General features: G+C 36.6%; 1 protein-coding gene and 1 pseudogene across 2 annotated transcripts; both read right to left on the bottom strand.

Annotated features, from left to right (window-relative positions):
- Nucleotides 1-1278: 1278 nt before the first annotated feature.
- On the bottom strand, nucleotides 1279-12641 carry LOC125220175 (katanin p80 WD40 repeat-containing subunit B1 homolog KTN80.4-like). 2 transcript variants are annotated; one of them, XR_007176332.1, is made up of 19 exons: nucleotides 12069-12641; nucleotides 11044-11174; nucleotides 10597-10714; nucleotides 10259-10485; nucleotides 9752-9854; nucleotides 7711-7781; nucleotides 7478-7552; nucleotides 7232-7375; nucleotides 6924-7134; nucleotides 6315-6824; nucleotides 5593-5652; nucleotides 5381-5478; nucleotides 4483-4608; nucleotides 3890-3964; nucleotides 3659-3771; nucleotides 2188-2304; nucleotides 1986-2054; nucleotides 1750-1914; nucleotides 1279-1662 (listed from the first exon to the last, which is right to left on the bottom strand). XR_007176332.1 is itself a non-coding variant. In XM_048122319.1 (18 exons), the coding sequence occupies exons 1-18, from the start codon at nucleotides 12100-12102 to the stop codon at nucleotides 1851-1853; spliced, it is 2346 nt and encodes a 781-aa protein (XP_047978276.1). In that variant the 5' UTR covers nucleotides 12103-12641; the 3' UTR covers nucleotides 1279-1850. The 2 variants fall into 2 exon arrangements, 1 of the variants encoding a protein (XP_047978276.1); XM_048122319.1 differs by having other exon boundaries at nucleotides 1279-1914.
- Nucleotides 12642-14191: 1550 nt separating this feature from the next.
- LOC125219777 lies at nucleotides 14192-18866 on the bottom strand (annotated as a pseudogene).

The following is an 18866-nucleotide window of genomic DNA, read 5'->3' as shown; positions in this document are numbered from 1 at the left end:
GTTAAGAAAACTCCAAATACGAACACGACCCACTACCCTCAGACACGAACACGACACGATAACAACACATATATGACACGACACAATAACGACACTATAATAATACGACCTGATTGATTTTACGTTAATACTAAGTGCTCCATTAGACTAAACCTAATTTAAATTTTAAAATAAATAAAAATATATAATATTATAATATACTAATATTATTTCTTAACGTGTAACACGAACACGACACGAAATTTTCGTGTCGTTATCGTGTCGACACGAACCAATAAGCTTTTACACATACCCATTAATTTCGTGCGGGTTCGTATCGTGTTATTGTGTCGTGCCAAAAATTGTCAGCCCTACATATTCTCATCGGTTTTTTACTTCGCAATGACTCAGAGATTTAATCCCCTAGAGACGATAACTATTAATTCAATGAATGAATTGTCTCTCGATGATTTATATGAACTGGATTAAAGGAGTGATAAGTCATTCTAAAATTACTGTCGCATATATTCACTTGTGGCATACCATATTTCAATCTGTCGCATATATTCACTTGTGGCATACCATATTTCAATGGATTGATGTAATTATTCTACTAGGTGTACATTCCCATAATGAAGGTGTTTTTCCAAAATACTCCATATGTCCCACTCTAAGTGAAACATTTTCCTTTTTGGAATGTCTCACTCTAAATGACACATTTTTTAAAATAGAAACACCACTCTCTCTACTTTTTCTCACTCTTATTTATCCGCTCTCCACTTAACTTATAAAACAACACTATTAAAAATCTCGCCGAAAAAGAAATGCTCCACTTAGGATGGGACGGAGGGAGTAAAATTGTGTTGTTCAACATCTTGAAATAGCCACCTCTTTGAACATGTGACGCTCCATCCCCCAGGGCAGAGAACCCATCATTGTCTCAGTTGTGCTACCGAAAGCTATGGGAAAGTTGGAATAGGAGAGAACTCATCTTGGGGTGGGCTTACTACTACTCTTCCAACAATTATCCACTCCGCACTTGGCTACCCAGCGTTTATCCTGGGCACGATTACTGGTACACCAGAGGTGCGTCCTTCCCAGTCCTCTCGTACTAGGGAAAGGCCCTCAAACACACAATATGTACAAGAAAATGTAAATTTAATTAGTATGAATGTTGAACTACATTTATTTTCTGAGCCAAGGTCACAATGAGCTGTGGACAGAAGTGAGAAAAACAACCCATGAATGTCATATAACATCTCCATATCTTCGTAGGATACAACAAAATAAAACAAAATATAGACCAATAAAGCACTATTTATATAGAAGATTGGTAAAGGTTATTGCGCGAGGATACAGCAGATCTCTCTTAGTGGTAACCGCCAAAATAGATGTCAAAACACTGGCATTCCCAAAACACTCTTACATCATACAAAGAAACTAGCTATGTGCCTTTTCAATTGGAGCATAGCTCATTCCATAACAAAGAGCTACACTACTTTAACAGCAATCACGTTTGTACAACTCTCTCTAAACTACAATCAATTAATCAACTTCACTCGAGAATACCAAGTTGACAATCAGGTTAAGACAACAAAGCAGTAAGAATGGATCTGCTTCCACTGATGAGGCTTCAGCCACTAATTGTTTTGAGTGGCAGCCACAAGGGTTGTCCATGCCTAACTTTAAGTTAAGATAAAGAATCGGGTCAGTAATCCCACTGAGCACGAATTTACACGAGTTGCCAGCACTACCATCTTTCAAGCATACCAAATGATGGCACTTCAACGGATCCAGAATCAGCAGTCCCCATAAAGCAATACCGTATGCACCTGTCAGTATAGTGCCCATATGTTGTGAACATTAGACACTCAAGAAATTTCCTGCAGCGCCAGATTCAGCTCCTGTGCTGACTTGGCGATATTACCTCCTCTTCTGCATAACAAAACATCAGATAGAAATTGGGATATTGCACCAATCTGAAGCGGTATTTTCATTAAAAATACCTTGAAAGAGCAGGAAGGGAGCATTTTAATTTCTCAAGTTCCACATAGCAGAGATTGCAGCGCTCAATCCTTAAGCCAAATAAAGCAACGGTAAGATAGTTTTAAGATAATAATCACAATAATTTATGCAAATAATAGTAGCAATAGAACAGTAATTTGCAAGAATAAGCTAAAGGGAGTTGTGAAGAAGAAACAGCCAGACCTTTGCTCTGCCTCGATGTCTACACCAACAGGTGCATGCGCCGACACTGACGAGTAAATCACAGAACCAAATACTCTCACCAATTTTATGAGCAAATCCAATGCAATATCTTGATGCCTACAGGATTAAAAGTGGTCAGTTTTAACAAGACCATCCACAGGAGTCTATGTTCTTATTCACAATAACAACTGTATGGTGGGGTTTGGTTTCCTTGATAAAATAGTAGCAAGATATAATCTAGGATTAAGTTATGAGATTTATTTAGCAGGAGGGGGTTGGCTATGACTAATTATCACATGACTATCAATCTAGGATTAAGTCATGAGATGCAATCTCATGAACCAAACATAATACAAATTTAATCATGGGATATAATCTTGCAAACCGAACACCCCCTACGAAGATAAAATTTTCAAGAAATGTCATCATAACCTTGTAGCCCCAAGTGTAAAAGAGCCTGAAAGTTTATCTCTTATTAACAGTAGGGAATAAAGTTTTTAAGCCATAGGTTAGTATTTTTTCTCTACTAGTCAGAGGTAGATATCATAATAAATAAATGAACAAAATGATATAATGTGGTTTGGCTAGGATAAAATACATAAAGCACACTACACTTCTGATTTCCACATAAAAGTGAGCTTCGATTTGTACAAGCCATGAGGTAAGGTAGAGGTTATAAATGCAAAAGAAGAAATCACTCCATCAAATCAATAAAATCATAATATATAGAGAATCATTATGGTCTTCTAATTTCTCAAATAATTAATCTTGAGTTTCAAAAATATAGCCCTGAAACAAAGACATGATGCCATATCTAGAAAAACTAAAGAGGATCCAGTGGATAAGCGTGCAGTTACAGTTTTATTTGTTTTGTCTTCCTAGTCTTCGACACGAAAGGGAATTTTCCATACCCCCTTTCTTGTGTCGAAAGAGTAATCTGTTTGTCAAGGTTGACAGCACCAAGGAAACAAGGGAAATTGTACATTTGTACTTGGCTCATTCTTGCTTAGTACCTACTCCATCATGAAGATTCATAAGTCATAACACGAATACCATGCTTTTCTATCCTTCAAATGGTAAGAAACATAGAAAGGGTTTGCTTGCATTTTGCAGAAACTACCATCTGGTGGCATTCTAATTAGTAGACAGATCCGATGAAATATACTAGTTTTACCATTTTGGGCCGTCCCTTAAAATTAGACTAGTTCTAAATAAGGAAAGTTTTAAACAACTAAACACTCCTCCTCTCTTTTACTTTACCAATTACGTATAAGAACCCGTGCCGTTTCAAGATGTGCTATATTTACGGGACGGAAAGAGTATAACTTTATTTAATTATTATCTGTCATTTCAACAAACAACAGAAATCAGTTGCTGATACTCATTGAGGTATATTACTTACAAGTCAGAGCATTAGAGAACAAGATTAAGATGATGTCAGAGTGCTAAAAATTAATATGGATCTGCTCACCTGTCCATATCACTTTCTACAAGTCCCGTCAGGAGTGGCAAAAGACATGAACAAATATCTAATGTGACAACATCAGTTTTTTCTGCCAAAAGGCTCATGACATCAGCAAGCACCTGCAACACAAGGAGAGGGATTAGAAAGAGAAAAAAGATGAGCAATCTGCCAATTGCATAACAGCCGAAAAAGTCGCTTTATTCGTCCCACAATCATAAATGGAAGTATAGTACTCACACTTTGGTCACCCATTTTGCTTATTGCACTAAGAGCCCCTCTAATATCATGTCTCTGCCAGTAGTTAAGGACAACCTGGGGATGAAGAAAACCAAGCATAATTAACAATTATATAGAACTTTTCAACTGCTAACCTACAATAATCAACATGACAATGTAGTAAATATGCATTACTATAAACAGTGGCACAGTCTATGTGAGGTTATCTCAAGCAGATGATTTTAAAAAGTTGAAGCCTTGAGCTGAAATAGTGCATAATAAGTGATCTAAGTTGCTAGAATCCATGCAAGATAGTCTTTGGCAGAAAATATAGAAAGTAATCAATGTGCTAACCACTGAGATATCATGTGTGCTTGTAGAGGACTAAAAATTACCATTTGTTTATCTATGGTTCTATGAGGTTTAATGTAATGTGACAGCTTAACAGCCTCATAGATTGCGTCTGATCATATATTATGAACAAGCATATTATATTCCATAGTCATATATCACTAATATACAAAATATGGGAAATCTCTACATGAAACTATTAGGAAATGCAGCAGTATAATGAGGCCTAAAATTAAAAGTAAGCTAATAATGCAACAAAATACCTGCAATTTTCCTAATCGAGATCTCATTGAGCCAACAAACTGATCATGTCGTTCTATTAAATCAGCAATAGTATCTTCATCGCTGGCAGAGACCGACTCGTTTTCATCAGGTGAAGGATAACTTCTCTGTCATGGAAGATGTGAATGAATGTCACAGTAAATTATAGAAAATCTTGATGATTAAGCATCTCAAGCTGCTTATGTAAGTATTGAGAGAGTTAATTACAGAATTCTGTATAGAGCCATCAAGAGCTGAACCTAGATAGACTAAGGAAGTTCTTTCAAGAGTTTTTATGGTTAAAAATGTCTCGCATATCCCCAGAATGCACACGTCAAGCATGAAAAGTGAGATTTTAGGTCAGTGACTCAGTGCATCTGCAAAAACTAAGGTACTACTCCCTCCATCCCTTAAAAATAGACCACATTTGCCATTTTGGGATGTCCCTTAAAAATAGACTAATTCTATTTAGGGAATTTTTTTCTCTCAATTGAGGTGGGTCCCATTCTCCACTAACAATATTCCAATCACTTTTCCTTTCTATATCTCTCTTACTTTACCAATTGTGCATTAAAACTCGTGCCTTTTCAAATGTTGTCTATTTTTCAGGGGCGGAGGGAGTATAAAATAGGTGGTGATCACAGTTACAGGGGACCGAGATTACAAGCTGTGAAATTAGATATTGACAACATGGTAATATTAACATGTGGGAACAAAACCAGTTTAATTAGCAGAACATCAATATATTTCGGTAATTGGGAAATTGATCAGCAAAAATTTCTGAATGTCAATTAGCTCCCAATTCTTATAAGAAAAAAGAAAGCGACAAAGCAAAACACAGCTCCTGCCTAACAAACCATATGGGTGCCAAAGATCCATAAGAAAAGTGAGTGTACTTACAGCATTTAATCTCCCAGAGATATTTCCAGAAGCAGGACCAGGACGGTAAGAATTTCTTCCTTTCTGTTCCCAGTTTGAGAGAATCAGATGTGTTCTACCTAGTTTTACATAGAGTAATGAGTTAGTTTTCTTATGCAGCAGAACCCTGATACATAAGTATTATCAAGCTGTTAGTAAAGCACACACTACATAATGTAGTAACGTAGTTATACCTCCTCTTTGACCTTCTACATGAGATGCCTCCGTACTCATATTATTTCCTCGAAATTCATCTGTGATCAAAAAGCTATATCATTTGTAGCCAAGAACAATAGGAAGGTACAGACTCCTTGAAGAAGTTTCTTCAACGTATATACCAAAAGTAAAATCAGATCCATTTCTTATTTTCAACCATTGAATCATAATTACTGCGTTAACAGTTGACATAAAAGCACTGGACTCATTAAAATGGTTTTTCTTCTGCTACAATTATAGATCAGCTTCAATCTGAGACATTACTGCAGCTAAAAACACAGCTCTAGTTACACAGCCTCTCGAACTAGAGCTGTGTTTCAGATTGCGTAAAACGCTAAAGAGCTTTTAGATTTAGCAAATGATAGCAGATTCTTATCCAACAGATTCAGAAATACAAAAGTTAGCTACTGCATGTGGAACATCTACAATCCCACCAAAATAGGCCTCCTTCAGCATAATTCATTTTCATTATCCAAGGAATCAATATAATTCTAATAATATGTAAACCACTCAACCAGTGTTGCTTCTTTGTAAATCTACTCTTAAAAACTTATTCTCATCTCGCTAAACGTCCACACTAGAGGAGTTCACTAAAATCCTAGCTACATGAGGAAATGCTACTCCAAAACAGGAACAATTAGACATGAATGTAGAAAACACTCAAAAATGATAAGAAACAAAATGTGAAAGGAACACATACAACTTTCATGTTGATATCTGGCAAGGGTATCAATAGCAGCATTTGTATCAACTCTTCTAGAAATCATAGGTTTATCATCTCTGGCTTTTCTGTCTGCAACAAGTCCACTAATTGAGTTCTTAACTGATGTGCTAAAAGTTGTATCCGGCGCATTCGAATCCATAGACTTTGGGGGCTCATTATCAGACTGAGTAGGAACATTTGTTCTCTCCAAAACATCTCTAGTGTTGATAATTTTACGAACATCAGAAGTTTTGGACTGTAAATGTAAAGGTGCAGCCTTAACTGGACCATCTTCTTTTCTAAATTCTGTAACTTGCTCAGCTCTAGGATTATTTCTTGGCACAATCACAGGTATTACATCAGATCTGTTGAATAAGATATTCGCTACTGATTGGGGCTTTGCAGCTTGCCGCTTTGGATTCGTTGCATTGGAAACTGCTGGTGCATTAATCTGCATTGTCTTTGGAACAACACTGATATTCGACTTTTGCAGAGTGCTCAGAGTAGCTTCAACAGGCGGTAAAAAACATCTAGTTAACTCAAAACTGAAATACAATTTTTTTTGTTTTGGGGGGGAGGGGTTACAGATCACAATATAAGGCTTACATGCACTTGATTTAGAATCCTTATCTGAATTCTGCGGGACTGAGAGCCTCGTGAGAGATCTGGTTTCCTTCACCGGATCAGCATTATTTGAAATAGAAAGCCTGCCCAAATTGGCCTTCACATTATCCTCTGATGAACAACTAGAATTCGATTTTGCATCAGTATCACCAGTTATTCGAGCAGTTTTGCCAATAGCATAAGGTTCAGTCCGCTAGCATCATCACAAGAGAGAGTAACACTCAGGAGTTTGGCCATCAAACAAGATAAGGTTGAATGAATAGTAAAAACTATGACTTTTTAACTCATACCGAAATGTCTACAACCCAAACTCCAACACAACTCTGATTATAAGAACATCCTAGAAGCTTTCCTTCATGGACATTCATGTCTGATAATTTAGACCAGCCCACATCTACAGTATCATGACTTCTTATTGGTTCCCACGAGAAAACCTACAACCAAGGAAGAAAAGAAAATGAACAAAAAAAATATTAGATGCGCCAGATAGAAGCCTAATATACACCTTGGAAATAAGTAAAACATCAAGATCTTACTTTCAAATTCTCATGCAAGCCGCAAAGCAGTGTTCTCCCATCAGGATTGAAGGTCATACAGCGTACTCCGGAGGTCTGGATTTGTAACAATTAAACAATAATTACTCAAAGCTCAGTCAAGAATAATAATGCCTGGTCTAAGTTACAGAGCAAAAGATAGTGGAGATAAGTAGTCAGTAGATAAGCTGCAAAGAAAAATTGAGAGAGGAAACGGTGATTGTAAATTCAAAAACCTCAGGTGCAGTTGATCCAATCAGCTCAAAAGTTTCAAGATCCCAGAATTTTACAGTTTTGTCAGCTGAGCCTGCCAGAGAGTTAAATTTAAAAAAATGGCAAATTCAGAGATATAGCAATCATAAAGATATTCAGTGGAAAAACTGAAGAGTAAAAAGTTAAGTAAACCATACTCCCTCCGTCCGTGAATAGGAGTCCCGTTTTTCCATTTTAGTCCGTCCGCGAATAAGAGTCCCGGTTCACTTTTACCATAAATGGTAATAAGGTCCCACCTTCCACTAACTCACTCCACTCACATTTCATTTAAAACTAATATATACAAGTGGGACCCCTATTCCACTAACTATTTTCCATCTACTTTTCTTAACATTTCTTAAAACCCGTGCCATTGAGAGATGGGACTCCTAATGGTGGACGGAGGGAGTATATCATTACAGCATATATAGTGAAATATAGATAAGAAAATGCAGATGTTGATCAAACTAAGAAAAGCTCGACCACTCTGAGTGCACAGACTGCAGGCCCATAGCATAATACAACTAAAAAGAAAAGTAATAAAACAAGTTCCAACTTTTCATTCAATAAATAGCATTAGAGTACATTCTGGTTAGGAATGTGGAAAGGCCGGAACCACAAATCGAATCCTAATGCAAACCACTATAAATACTTGTAAAGTTTCAAGGTTGTGGTGTGAAACTTAATTTATAAGAGTGACAGTACTCTTGCCTTAGAACCACCTTCATAAACCTGTGGAAATGTGAACCCAGAGTTTATCCATGATTCAGTCAAGGATTAAGGTCAAAGCAATAAGTGGACTTCAAGTGCAGTCTTTTGGGAAGAAGTATGTGTCTATAATAATGTAATGGCAACTTGGTTTCCATCATTTTACCACACCTCTTCTAGGCATCACAAAGCTATTGCCTCTTTAGCATCTTCCCTTGTTAATTCCTCTAGTAATCCTACCATTTCTTGGGGTGTTCTTTTTTCTTTACAATTCAAGAAGTGTATATGAGATTCATCTGGTGTCTTTACTCATCATTTCTTCCAAAAAAAATTCCCTGAACATTCCTACCCTTCCTATACCTTTGTTTACATCCACTTGGAAGGTCTCAGTACTTAAAAGTTACAAGGTCCGATTCTTCTCATGGTTGTTTTCTTAGATTAGTTGCTTGACAGCAATGTATTACAAATGGATATCCACTTTTTACTCTAATTAAAATTATAGATGGATATCCACTTTTTACTTTAATTTAAATAAAATTTTATGTTTCTCAAAGAAAAAGGATACACAAACAAGCTAACTACACAAATGGATTGTGCTTAGGAGCTATCCCAGCATTGTGTATTGCAAATAAAACATTTTGCAATATGCAAATCCTAATCCCATCTGAATACATGTTCCTCTTTTTATTTTTAGATTCTCAGTTCTATATCCTTTGTTTCTTTCTTCAGTTAGATACTGACAATAAACTTTAATTAAATCTGATCATTCCCTCGGAGGGCATGAGGGATAGATGAAAATATAGAGTAGATCCACTACCCAAATATGCATTACCATAACATTCTGAAGAATTACATCAAGAAACATAATGAAACCACAATGACTTGCAAAACTTTAGATGAGTATATCAATGATATACCTATAAAGTTTAACGATAACAGAAAAAGGAAATGTATAAGCATAAAGAAAATAAATAACTTTATACGAGATACTTATTTTAGTTTTTACTTCATTAATTTTGCTTATCCTAAACAAAAATGCTAATGATGGTTCACCTGAAATATTGCACACAAAGCTCACAACAGAAACAAGAAAAGGGTACATAAACTTGATAGAATCAGTTGCAGTTTGGACTATCAATATTGCTACGTTCTTAGTAATCGGGTTTTTCATTCTCTAGAGTCTAGATTCTAGAGGGCTTAAAGGGGCAGTTATTGCACTTGTTCCATCCATTATAGCATATGAAATTATCAAGACATTGCAGACATCGTATGAGTTATGACCACATAAGTTTAGCAAATGTAACAACGCAAAGATACCTGTTGCCAGCAAAAACTCATGCGGATGGAAATCGATGGATTGAACTTGGCCTTCATGACATTTAAAATCATGCAAAAGCTTTCCAGCAGTTAAATCCCATAGCTGCTTTGTAAAACCAGAAAATAATTAGAGAGGATGAGCTAAATTTTGTATAAAGTGCAGTATCGCAGCACAAAACCTCTATGGCTTTAATATTAGAATGTCACAAAAAAGATCAAAAAGGGGAATAAAATGGAAATTAAATTTAGTAAACCTTAAAGTAATTAAGTTGAAAATAGATAATGATTGTCTTCGCACATAGAAACCATTTAATTGATGCATGTGTTGATAACTTCAGTTTCAAAAACAGAAAGCAAAACAAGACAGCAATAAAATGAGATAAATTGATATTATTTAAATATTAACATGATAAAAGAAGAAACAAGATGTTTGAGTTCTAAGCTAGATCAATTACAAAGAGAAAGGTGAAAGTATTGAAGGTTTAAAATGAAATGAGAGATTTTGACCTTCACAGTGTTGTCCTCTCCACCAGAAACAACCCACCGCCCGTCGGGAGTAAACCTAATCGCGTTAACTCCGCGAGTATGACCCTTGTAAGTGTGTATACACCCCTTCCTTCTGATATCCCATATTTTGAGATTTGTGTCCAGCGAACCAGATGCAAAGAACTCTCCAAAGGGATGAAAGTCCAAGGATATGCAATTGGAGCGGTGACCAGTGAGGGTGCGTATGACTATAGGAGATATGAAAAAAAGTCAAACAGATTAATAGAGGAAAGTCAATGGTTTCCCATGATTGTTTAACTATGTTGATAATTTGCACAGTAGTCTATTCAAAAGCTTACTCTTAGCCTCCTCCAAATCCCAAAGCTTAACGGTACCACTAGCTGCTCCAGCAGCAACCAAAACCTCCGATGAATCGAAGCTAACTGAATCTATTCCACTGGAATGGCCGGACAAACTCTAAAGCATTGGAAGTTCAGATCAGCAATCATGTAAAGACATTGGAACTATGCAACCACAGCACTTAAAACTGAAACACCCAATTATTTACAAGAGAATGTTGTGATAAATTTCAGAATTTAAATTGAAAAGGGAATCTTCCATTAAATAAATACAATCGTAGACCCTAGGCCCATCCCCAAAAGGCCTGCAAGAGATTGCAGCTACGACTCTGACAAGGCTCACTTGGGATATGAGAGAATTACCAATCTTGTCTAGCTCATTCAAAAGGCAAGAAGAAGAAAAATTAATAAATAAATAAATTATGCAAAACTGAAAGTTTAACTGACCAGTATGGCATTGGGCTTGCCAATAGCCCAGAGATTGACCTTGTGATCTTCTCCTCCAGTCACAAGAACCCTTGATGATTTCCTTCCAATCTTTAGGCAGTTTACACTTAAAGAATGAGCTACAAATTCCTCTGCGACAAGTTGTTGTTAAGGCATTCAAACAAAAATTTAGCTTACTTTTTAACTTCATCTTAATGATTTATGCAGTATCTGGAGAAATGACAAGGCCATATGTGGTTTATGATAATGACTCCTTGAAAATGAATTTTCACTTTCAGGCCGTAAGTTAAGATAAAGCTCATTGCTATTAGTGTTATCAAACTTGTGGAGTATATGTACAGCATCAAATGCTTCTTTATTTTTAATGAAAAAAATGAAATAGTTCCAAAATTAATGCTCAACTCTATCAATGATTAGATTCAGTAAATAAAAAATTATGCACGTACATATATAACATATAAAGCTTGGACTGCACTGCAGTAAAATCAGTAAGCTTGACATTAACCAGTATAACTTATACTATGATCCACTAAATCTCTACTAGTCAGATGATTATCACATGATTTGATTTCACATAAACCTTTTACATGTGATGGGAGATAAATGCACAGGTCTTTTGAAAAGTAACATAAGGTCAATCAAGTCTAACTCACAGAATTTATTACATTTTATTCTCCATTTAACATCATATCAGTCTTATGCCAGTTTCACCTAATCCTGAGCATCAAACATGTAAATAGATAGATACTAGTAAGAAACACGGTGAAGAAGCGGCAGTATTATAAGCTAACATTCTGGAGATTTTGCACGAATCTTGAATATGATCTTTTTATCGTTCTCAAAAAAAACGCAGCAAAGTATGGAAAAACAAAGAATAAGAAAACATTTGGAATAGCACAAAAGATCCAATCAAATAATGCTGTAGAGCATTGCATTTCAGTTTTCTTACTCAAATTCCGTATATATTACTCTGTAGGGTAACAGGAAAGAAGGAAATGAACTTTTAAACTTCGCAGAAAGGATACGTAGCTTGTAAGCACGTTTGGTGGTGGTCGTCATTTCCTAACTTTGAAAGTGGAAATCAAAATGCGAAAAAAACCCTAGCACAAACTCCGCCTCACCGGCGAAATTCGGAGACAGTGCGGTAGATCCCAGAAGAAAAACGCCAGACCACATCCGCAACCATCCAATAAAGCGTAAATTTAATTGCTCATGTCGTGTTCGACGAAATGACAGAATCAGTTTCCAATTCCACTTCCTCTTCCTTATGTGTGGGGACGAGAAAACAGAACTGAAGACGGTGATTCGAGCAGCGGAATAGAAGAAAACAAACAATTTGAGGGATATCTGCAAAGTGTCCGCCGCAGAGATACAATGTACCTCCAGTCCCCAAAACAATTACACTCAGTGTGTGCGTGTTTGAGAGAGAGAAGGAACAAGAGAGGGGTTGTTTTCCAGATCCCAGCTTGGTGATTACTGTGGATTGAAACCTCGCAGCTTCAGCAATGGAAGATCGCTTTCAAAGTGTTTTGCAGTGGAATAAATTTGAAATGAGAGAGGGGAGTGTTGGTGAATTTTTTGGTTTGGGGATTTGAAGTTTGAACGGTGAACCAACCAAACAGATTTAGAATGCTCTTTTTCTACTCTATTTTTTAAATCCAAATGCATTCGCAATGATTAAATCTCTATCATTTATTATGTGTCAAACTCTAATTATTACTTAAAACATAGTCCTGCTACATAAGTAGAAAATTAAATGATGAATATACCTAAATATTCAAGTCTTTTTTTTTTCTTTATATTACTATTATTACTACATAAAAAATTGTGTATATTTTTATTAATAACCTATTTGTATCTTTAAAAAAAAGTGACAATTCTTGTCAATTAAAATAATTGTTATAAAACTGATAATTGATCTAAACAAAAATTAAATAGGGTTGGATTGGATTTGGTCAAGTTTGACCCCATGCAAAGGGCCGGCCGGCCAGTCTATATTGGTTTGAAAATTTACTGATTTGAATTTTATCACTACAATAAATAATTAAAATGTGGAGTAACAATATGTAATAAAATATTTATAACACGTTTGCCCTTCTCATAACTTATTTATTAATTTTATTTTTACATATCATGTACTCCTACTATTAAACTAAAAGTTTATAATCTTTTAGATGCATATCATTTATCTTAACAGAAATTATAATATATAGGAAAAAATCTGTGCTGAATGCTAAAAATGAAGAAAATAGAAAATTTAAAGACCCCATCTCATTTATTAAAACTATGTCTATTGCCATGAGTATTCAATTTGAAATCATAATTATTTTCACAAAGTTCTAACTTTGACCTTCCAATCAATTTTATTTACAAAGTCAGCTTTATAAGGAGTAATAGATTAAAACAATTTTATTAATTTACAATTATTGTAGTAACTTTTAGAGGTTGCAATTACATTAATAGATTCTTTTTTATATTTAAAACATTCTCAAATATTTCTCACATGGCATCACTGCTGTATTCTACATAAAGTGGATGAGTGTGTTATGTTTCAGTATACAAAACACGAAAATTCATTGCACATGTTAAATGTTACTCGAGCAACAAAAATTGGAGGTACCATAGGTCCATAGTTACAACAAAAAAGGGTCAACATGTCAAATGACACTTTTAGATAATAAAAATTAAACGCGAACCTACAATTTAAACAAACTATAAAAGATAGTCGTTTTTTTTATATTGGCACCCAATATCACAAAAAAATTCAAAATTTTATTTTTTTTTTACGAATTTGAACTTGGCATATAATATCGCGAAGTTAAATAGTTGAATTTTTCCCACCAGTGACAAAATCCGGCTACATTTCATTTGTTATTACTTCACATAAAAATGATAGTGATGTGATGACAAAGTCCCTAAAAGTCAGATATGGTTATCCGTAACATTTTAATGTAGCCGGCATTTGTCGTCGGTGGAAAAAATTCAACAATAATTTAAATTCATGATATTATATGTTAAGTTCAAAGTTCGTTGAAAAAAAAAAAAATTTTAAAAATTTTATAATATTAGGCGCCAATATCTTTTTTGTTCCGTGAAGCGGGTAAAATAGGGAGAAACTTCACAATTAACCCCCCAAAAAGTTGAGAAGTGGGACAAAGAACGTGAGTGTATAAGCATGAATTCTCTTGAAGAATAATGGGGAAACACAATAAACATGTGTAACCAAAATCCTGGTCCATGCAGATTTTCATGAAAGATATCATCTAACATCTATTGACTGATTATTACTCTTTGATTTATATATGTATCAAACCCAACACACCAAAACTCTCAGCTATGTACACCACCATTCCCATATCCATCATGCTATGCAGCCATCCCACATAATCTATATCTGTATATATATTTCGTTGATCGATTCTGTCGAAGAAGAATACACATCATGGTCGGGTTGATCAGAGATTAAGAGACCAATCATAATCCTGGTAGGCTATGTTGACAGACCCCCCATCACTAATGAGATGCGTCAACAGACCTGCCTTACTTGCATCCAAGTAGTTGATGATCCAATTCGGGAGTTGTTTCTCTTGACAGAAATCAGCACTGTACCTGTGATGCTAAAAAATTGAGACGTTGTCGTATGATTATAATGCACAGACTTGTATACTTTAGTTATATCACTCACCACTTGATAATACGGGGGAGGTAGACTCTCCTCTTGGCTAAGTCTACCTGCACGCCGTCCTCCCTCTCGAAATACTCCCTTGCAGCCTTCTTCAGTTCAGATTCGATGCCCTCGCATCTGAAGAACCTGATCCGTGGGCTTCCTCTCGTTGCATTCCACATCCCGAAATGGATCAGTTCATTGACTTTGCCAAAACTTAACTGCAGAAACAGTGTCATTCTCGGATAGTTAGTCAAGCATTTCATAGTTTGACAAATAGATGATGAGTTACATTACCTCCAGGCGCTTGTCGCCATTGCTAAAGGGCTTTATCAACGAGAATGGTGGTCTCCGGTTGCTCCTCAGTATGCCGTTTCTGATTGAATTCAAAGAGTATGGGTGGCCCCCGATTACATACATGAAATCGGAAAAGAAGGGCCTCCGATCAATCATTCCTCCAGGGTGACCTATTCTGATAACAGCATGAATGGCCATACTGTTGTGCAGATTCAAAAAGAATGCCAGCTTCTCATCATGGGAAAGAGTAAGGAGGTCTATTCTCTGTAGATCTTCCACCACATTTACATATCTGCATTCCAGAATAATATTCAAATTCTATTTACTGAAGCAACAAGCTCAAGGTTCAGAACCATTAATACCTCCTGAACTCTTCACTGTTGCTGATCCCAAGGTAGTCCAGTTTAAGTCGATCATCAGAGGCGTAGGACTCGACTATGGCTGACATTATGCAGGTGAGCCTTCGGCTCACTGCAGCCGCGTTCTTGGGCTCAGAATCATTTACCACCCCTCTGAAGTTGTAGCATTTTGGTATGAACGGCTCATGCTCTAGGAATCGATAGAAGTGATTTCCATCCTCGAATTCATCATCACTGCATCAACATATCAATTTTACATTCACTGTTCACGGGCTCTATATTTGCAGTATCTTTTTCCAAATTCATGAAAATGGCTCTTACCCGAAGACATGATGAATGAAATGCCTTCTCGCAAGCTGCTTCCCTATCTCAACGGCCTGAGGAAGTATTTAGGTGTTAACAAAGAAATATGGAGTATTTCAGTTGGAGAATATATATTAAAGCTAGTCAGTCTACCAGAAATTCAGAATGCACTTTGCAGCAAAAGTATGTGAGCAGTTCCTACACCTTTTCTGTAATACCTAAATTAGTTTCCATATTTAATTTCAGGACAAGTTTGCTACATCTTCTACCGGGCATGTATTTTGGAGTTATATGATAAAAATGATTTATTTATCTTCTCTATCAAATTGTCCCTAACTAACAATAGTATTTTTGAATATTTGCAATAAAAATGATACTCCATTAAGCTCTGTCCCGACTCCTGAGTCATAATCACAGGAAAATTACAGACTCATGCATGTGTGACAAAGTTATGAATTTTCAAGCAAAAAGATATTGGAAATGATGTAAAAAAAGAGCATGCAGGCACTACAGTAGAATCCAACGAGTCATTCTCTGAACCATTCACTTTTCGAAATAGCTAGGGGCGTGTGAAATAAACACATGAAATTAATACTTAATCCAAAAGTCAACTTACCCTACTGCTATAATTAAAGAGGGAAAAATCTTCTACTACTATAAAATAACTATTGCCACATCACACAATTATGAAGCCTCTCCAACTTTAAATCGACGCCTATCTTGCCAAAATTATCGGCATTAACGAAGATGCGAATATGGAATTGAACGCCATAACCGACCAACATAATTCAATTGTAATGACCATTATATCGAAAGTTGACATGCAAAACACCACCTACCAAGTAAGAACTAAAAGCATTAGCAATGGAAGGCTCTCCCGTAGGACCCTTCTTTTTTTATTATTTCCACATTATCAATTTTTGAGAGGGCCTATCTTCCCACAATGAAAGGGCCCTCTCATTTCCACATCATTATTTATTTTGTTTTAAATTTGTAGCACTTATATTTTTAATATGTTAACAAATTAAATAAATTTAAATACAAAAAAATATTAATACGCAAATTGTAGTTGTATTGCAAGATTGGAAAATAGAATACAACTAGATGGGGAAAAAAATTCAAAAAAATAAATGGAAATAGATATATATATATATATATAAAATAAGAAAAAATTCAAAAAAAAAATGAGAGTGCCTTCGATCGGCCCTTCCTCCACAATGGAGGGCCGATAGAAAAGCCTTCTCATCGGCATAGGCCGATATATCGGCCATTTGGGGGAGAGGGGTGGGGGGCGATCGACGGCCCCTCCGCTGCTATGGTGGTGCGATGAGGGCCGATGGGGAACGCCTCCATCAGCCCTCCATTGCTAATACTCTAATTATCAATATGCAAATATTTATCAACGAATTTTATGAAGTCGGAAATCAATTTAAAGCATTAAACAATCGGCTCAAGAAAGCATATCCTAACACTCTGTTGAAGTCAATATAACAAATAAATTAGTGCAGTCATTTATCATAATCCTCGTTCTAAGGAGCTAAAGAAACCTTATGGACTAAAAACATTAAAAAATAATGAACCCCTAATTAGTACACTAGACGTAAAAAAATCAACCGTGCGTGCACTATTTTTTTTATAAATTTTTTATATTCTTTAACAAAACGAGTAAGAATAGGTAAAGAGTGTAATCATTGATCCCCTTGTGTCCTTAATTATTAGCGAGATCACCCACATTAAACAGTTCTATAAGTTACTTTCAACAATCCATATCCATCCAGTAAACTACTCTCAGCGGTCTGGGTATTCATATACGAAAGATCACCAAAAACAATATTTTCATCAAAAAATTACTAATTTATTAACACCCTGTCTTATTTTCAGCGTATTAGAAGTTATTAGAAGTTATTATACTACTCCTATTTTTCAGTTTATGCCTACTAGAAGTAATTTAATATGTCGTGGTCGTCACTAAGATTATAAAAAATTTAGGGGAAAATTGTATAATCGAAAAGGTAGCCCATGTTGTACTACCAATAAACAACACACGAATTTGTTTCAGAATTATTCAAAACAAAGCACATGAGCGATTTATTTGCACCGGTTTTGATGCATCGATAAAGGTCGGTAAAAACAAATTGATCAGTTTATAAGTGTATGCATATTCACGAAAATATTATGATGAAATCCACAGATTTCCCTAAAAATAGAAATCAAAACAGCAACAGATGTAACCAATGTTTGGAATTTGAATCGTAAAATTAATTAAGTAATAAATAAGAGGGAGAAAGTACCTTTTTCCGGCCGCAATCCAATTGGTGGATGAGCTCTTCCACGAGCTCCGCGCCGGAGAAGCAATTCTTCACGAATTTCATCTTCGTTATGCGATCCTGGATCGGCACTCTCTGCCGCACCACCCTCACAATCTCCGCCATCTCATCCATCACCACAACCTCTCCTTCCTCGTCGAATCCGTACACCGGCGGCGCCGGGGCGTCCTCGGGGCACTTCGTCCCCAAAATCTCCTCCATTTTCGCCTCCAGCATCCCGCTGTTCCGCAGCGAGTTCAGCGCCACCAGTCCTCCGATCAATTTCTCATTGAAGAACAGCTGCGGCACGGAGTGCGCCGCCGGTCCTCTCTCGCAACTCCTTCTCCTCTCCCAGGGTACACGTCGATGTTGATCTCCACGTAAGCCAGATTCCTCTCCCGCAGGAACGACCGCACGGCGGTGCAATCGCGGCAGTTCGACCGCGAGAAGAAGCTAATTCTCCCCTTCAGCTCCTTCGTCCCCTGCTTCAGCGTCTTCACCACCTTAACTCCGACCAGATCGAACTCCTTCACCAGGATACCTTCTTCATCGTCGTCGTCGTCCTTCGTTAGCGACGATATGCGCTTCAGGACCTCCGACACGCTGTTGCTCTTCTCCCGGAAGAATTTCCCGATGGCGGAGGCCGAGGAATCGAACGTCTCCGGCAAGGAGAGCGACCTCTCCAGCAGCCCAGGCGGCGCTTCCGGCTTCGGAAGCAGCGAGTGCGGCGGGATGATCGTTCCTTTATGGTGAGAATCCGATAAATTCGCATTGATTGCGTCGGCTTGGGGCGCATCAAATTCGATTTGGATGTTTTGATTGGGGAAATCAAGGGCAATTGGTAGAGGATTTTCCATAGTGAATGAGGTGTGAAAAATGGAGTAGAAATGGAAG

Source organism: Salvia hispanica, chromosome 4 (assembly GCF_023119035.1).
Source record: "Salvia hispanica cultivar TCC Black 2014 chromosome 4, UniMelb_Shisp_WGS_1.0, whole genome shotgun sequence".
NCBI classification, from domain to species: domain Eukaryota; kingdom Viridiplantae; phylum Streptophyta; class Magnoliopsida; order Lamiales; family Lamiaceae; genus Salvia; species Salvia hispanica.
The sequence above is the reverse complement of the archived record's forward strand: the minus strand, read 5'-3'. Positions and strand labels throughout refer to the sequence as shown.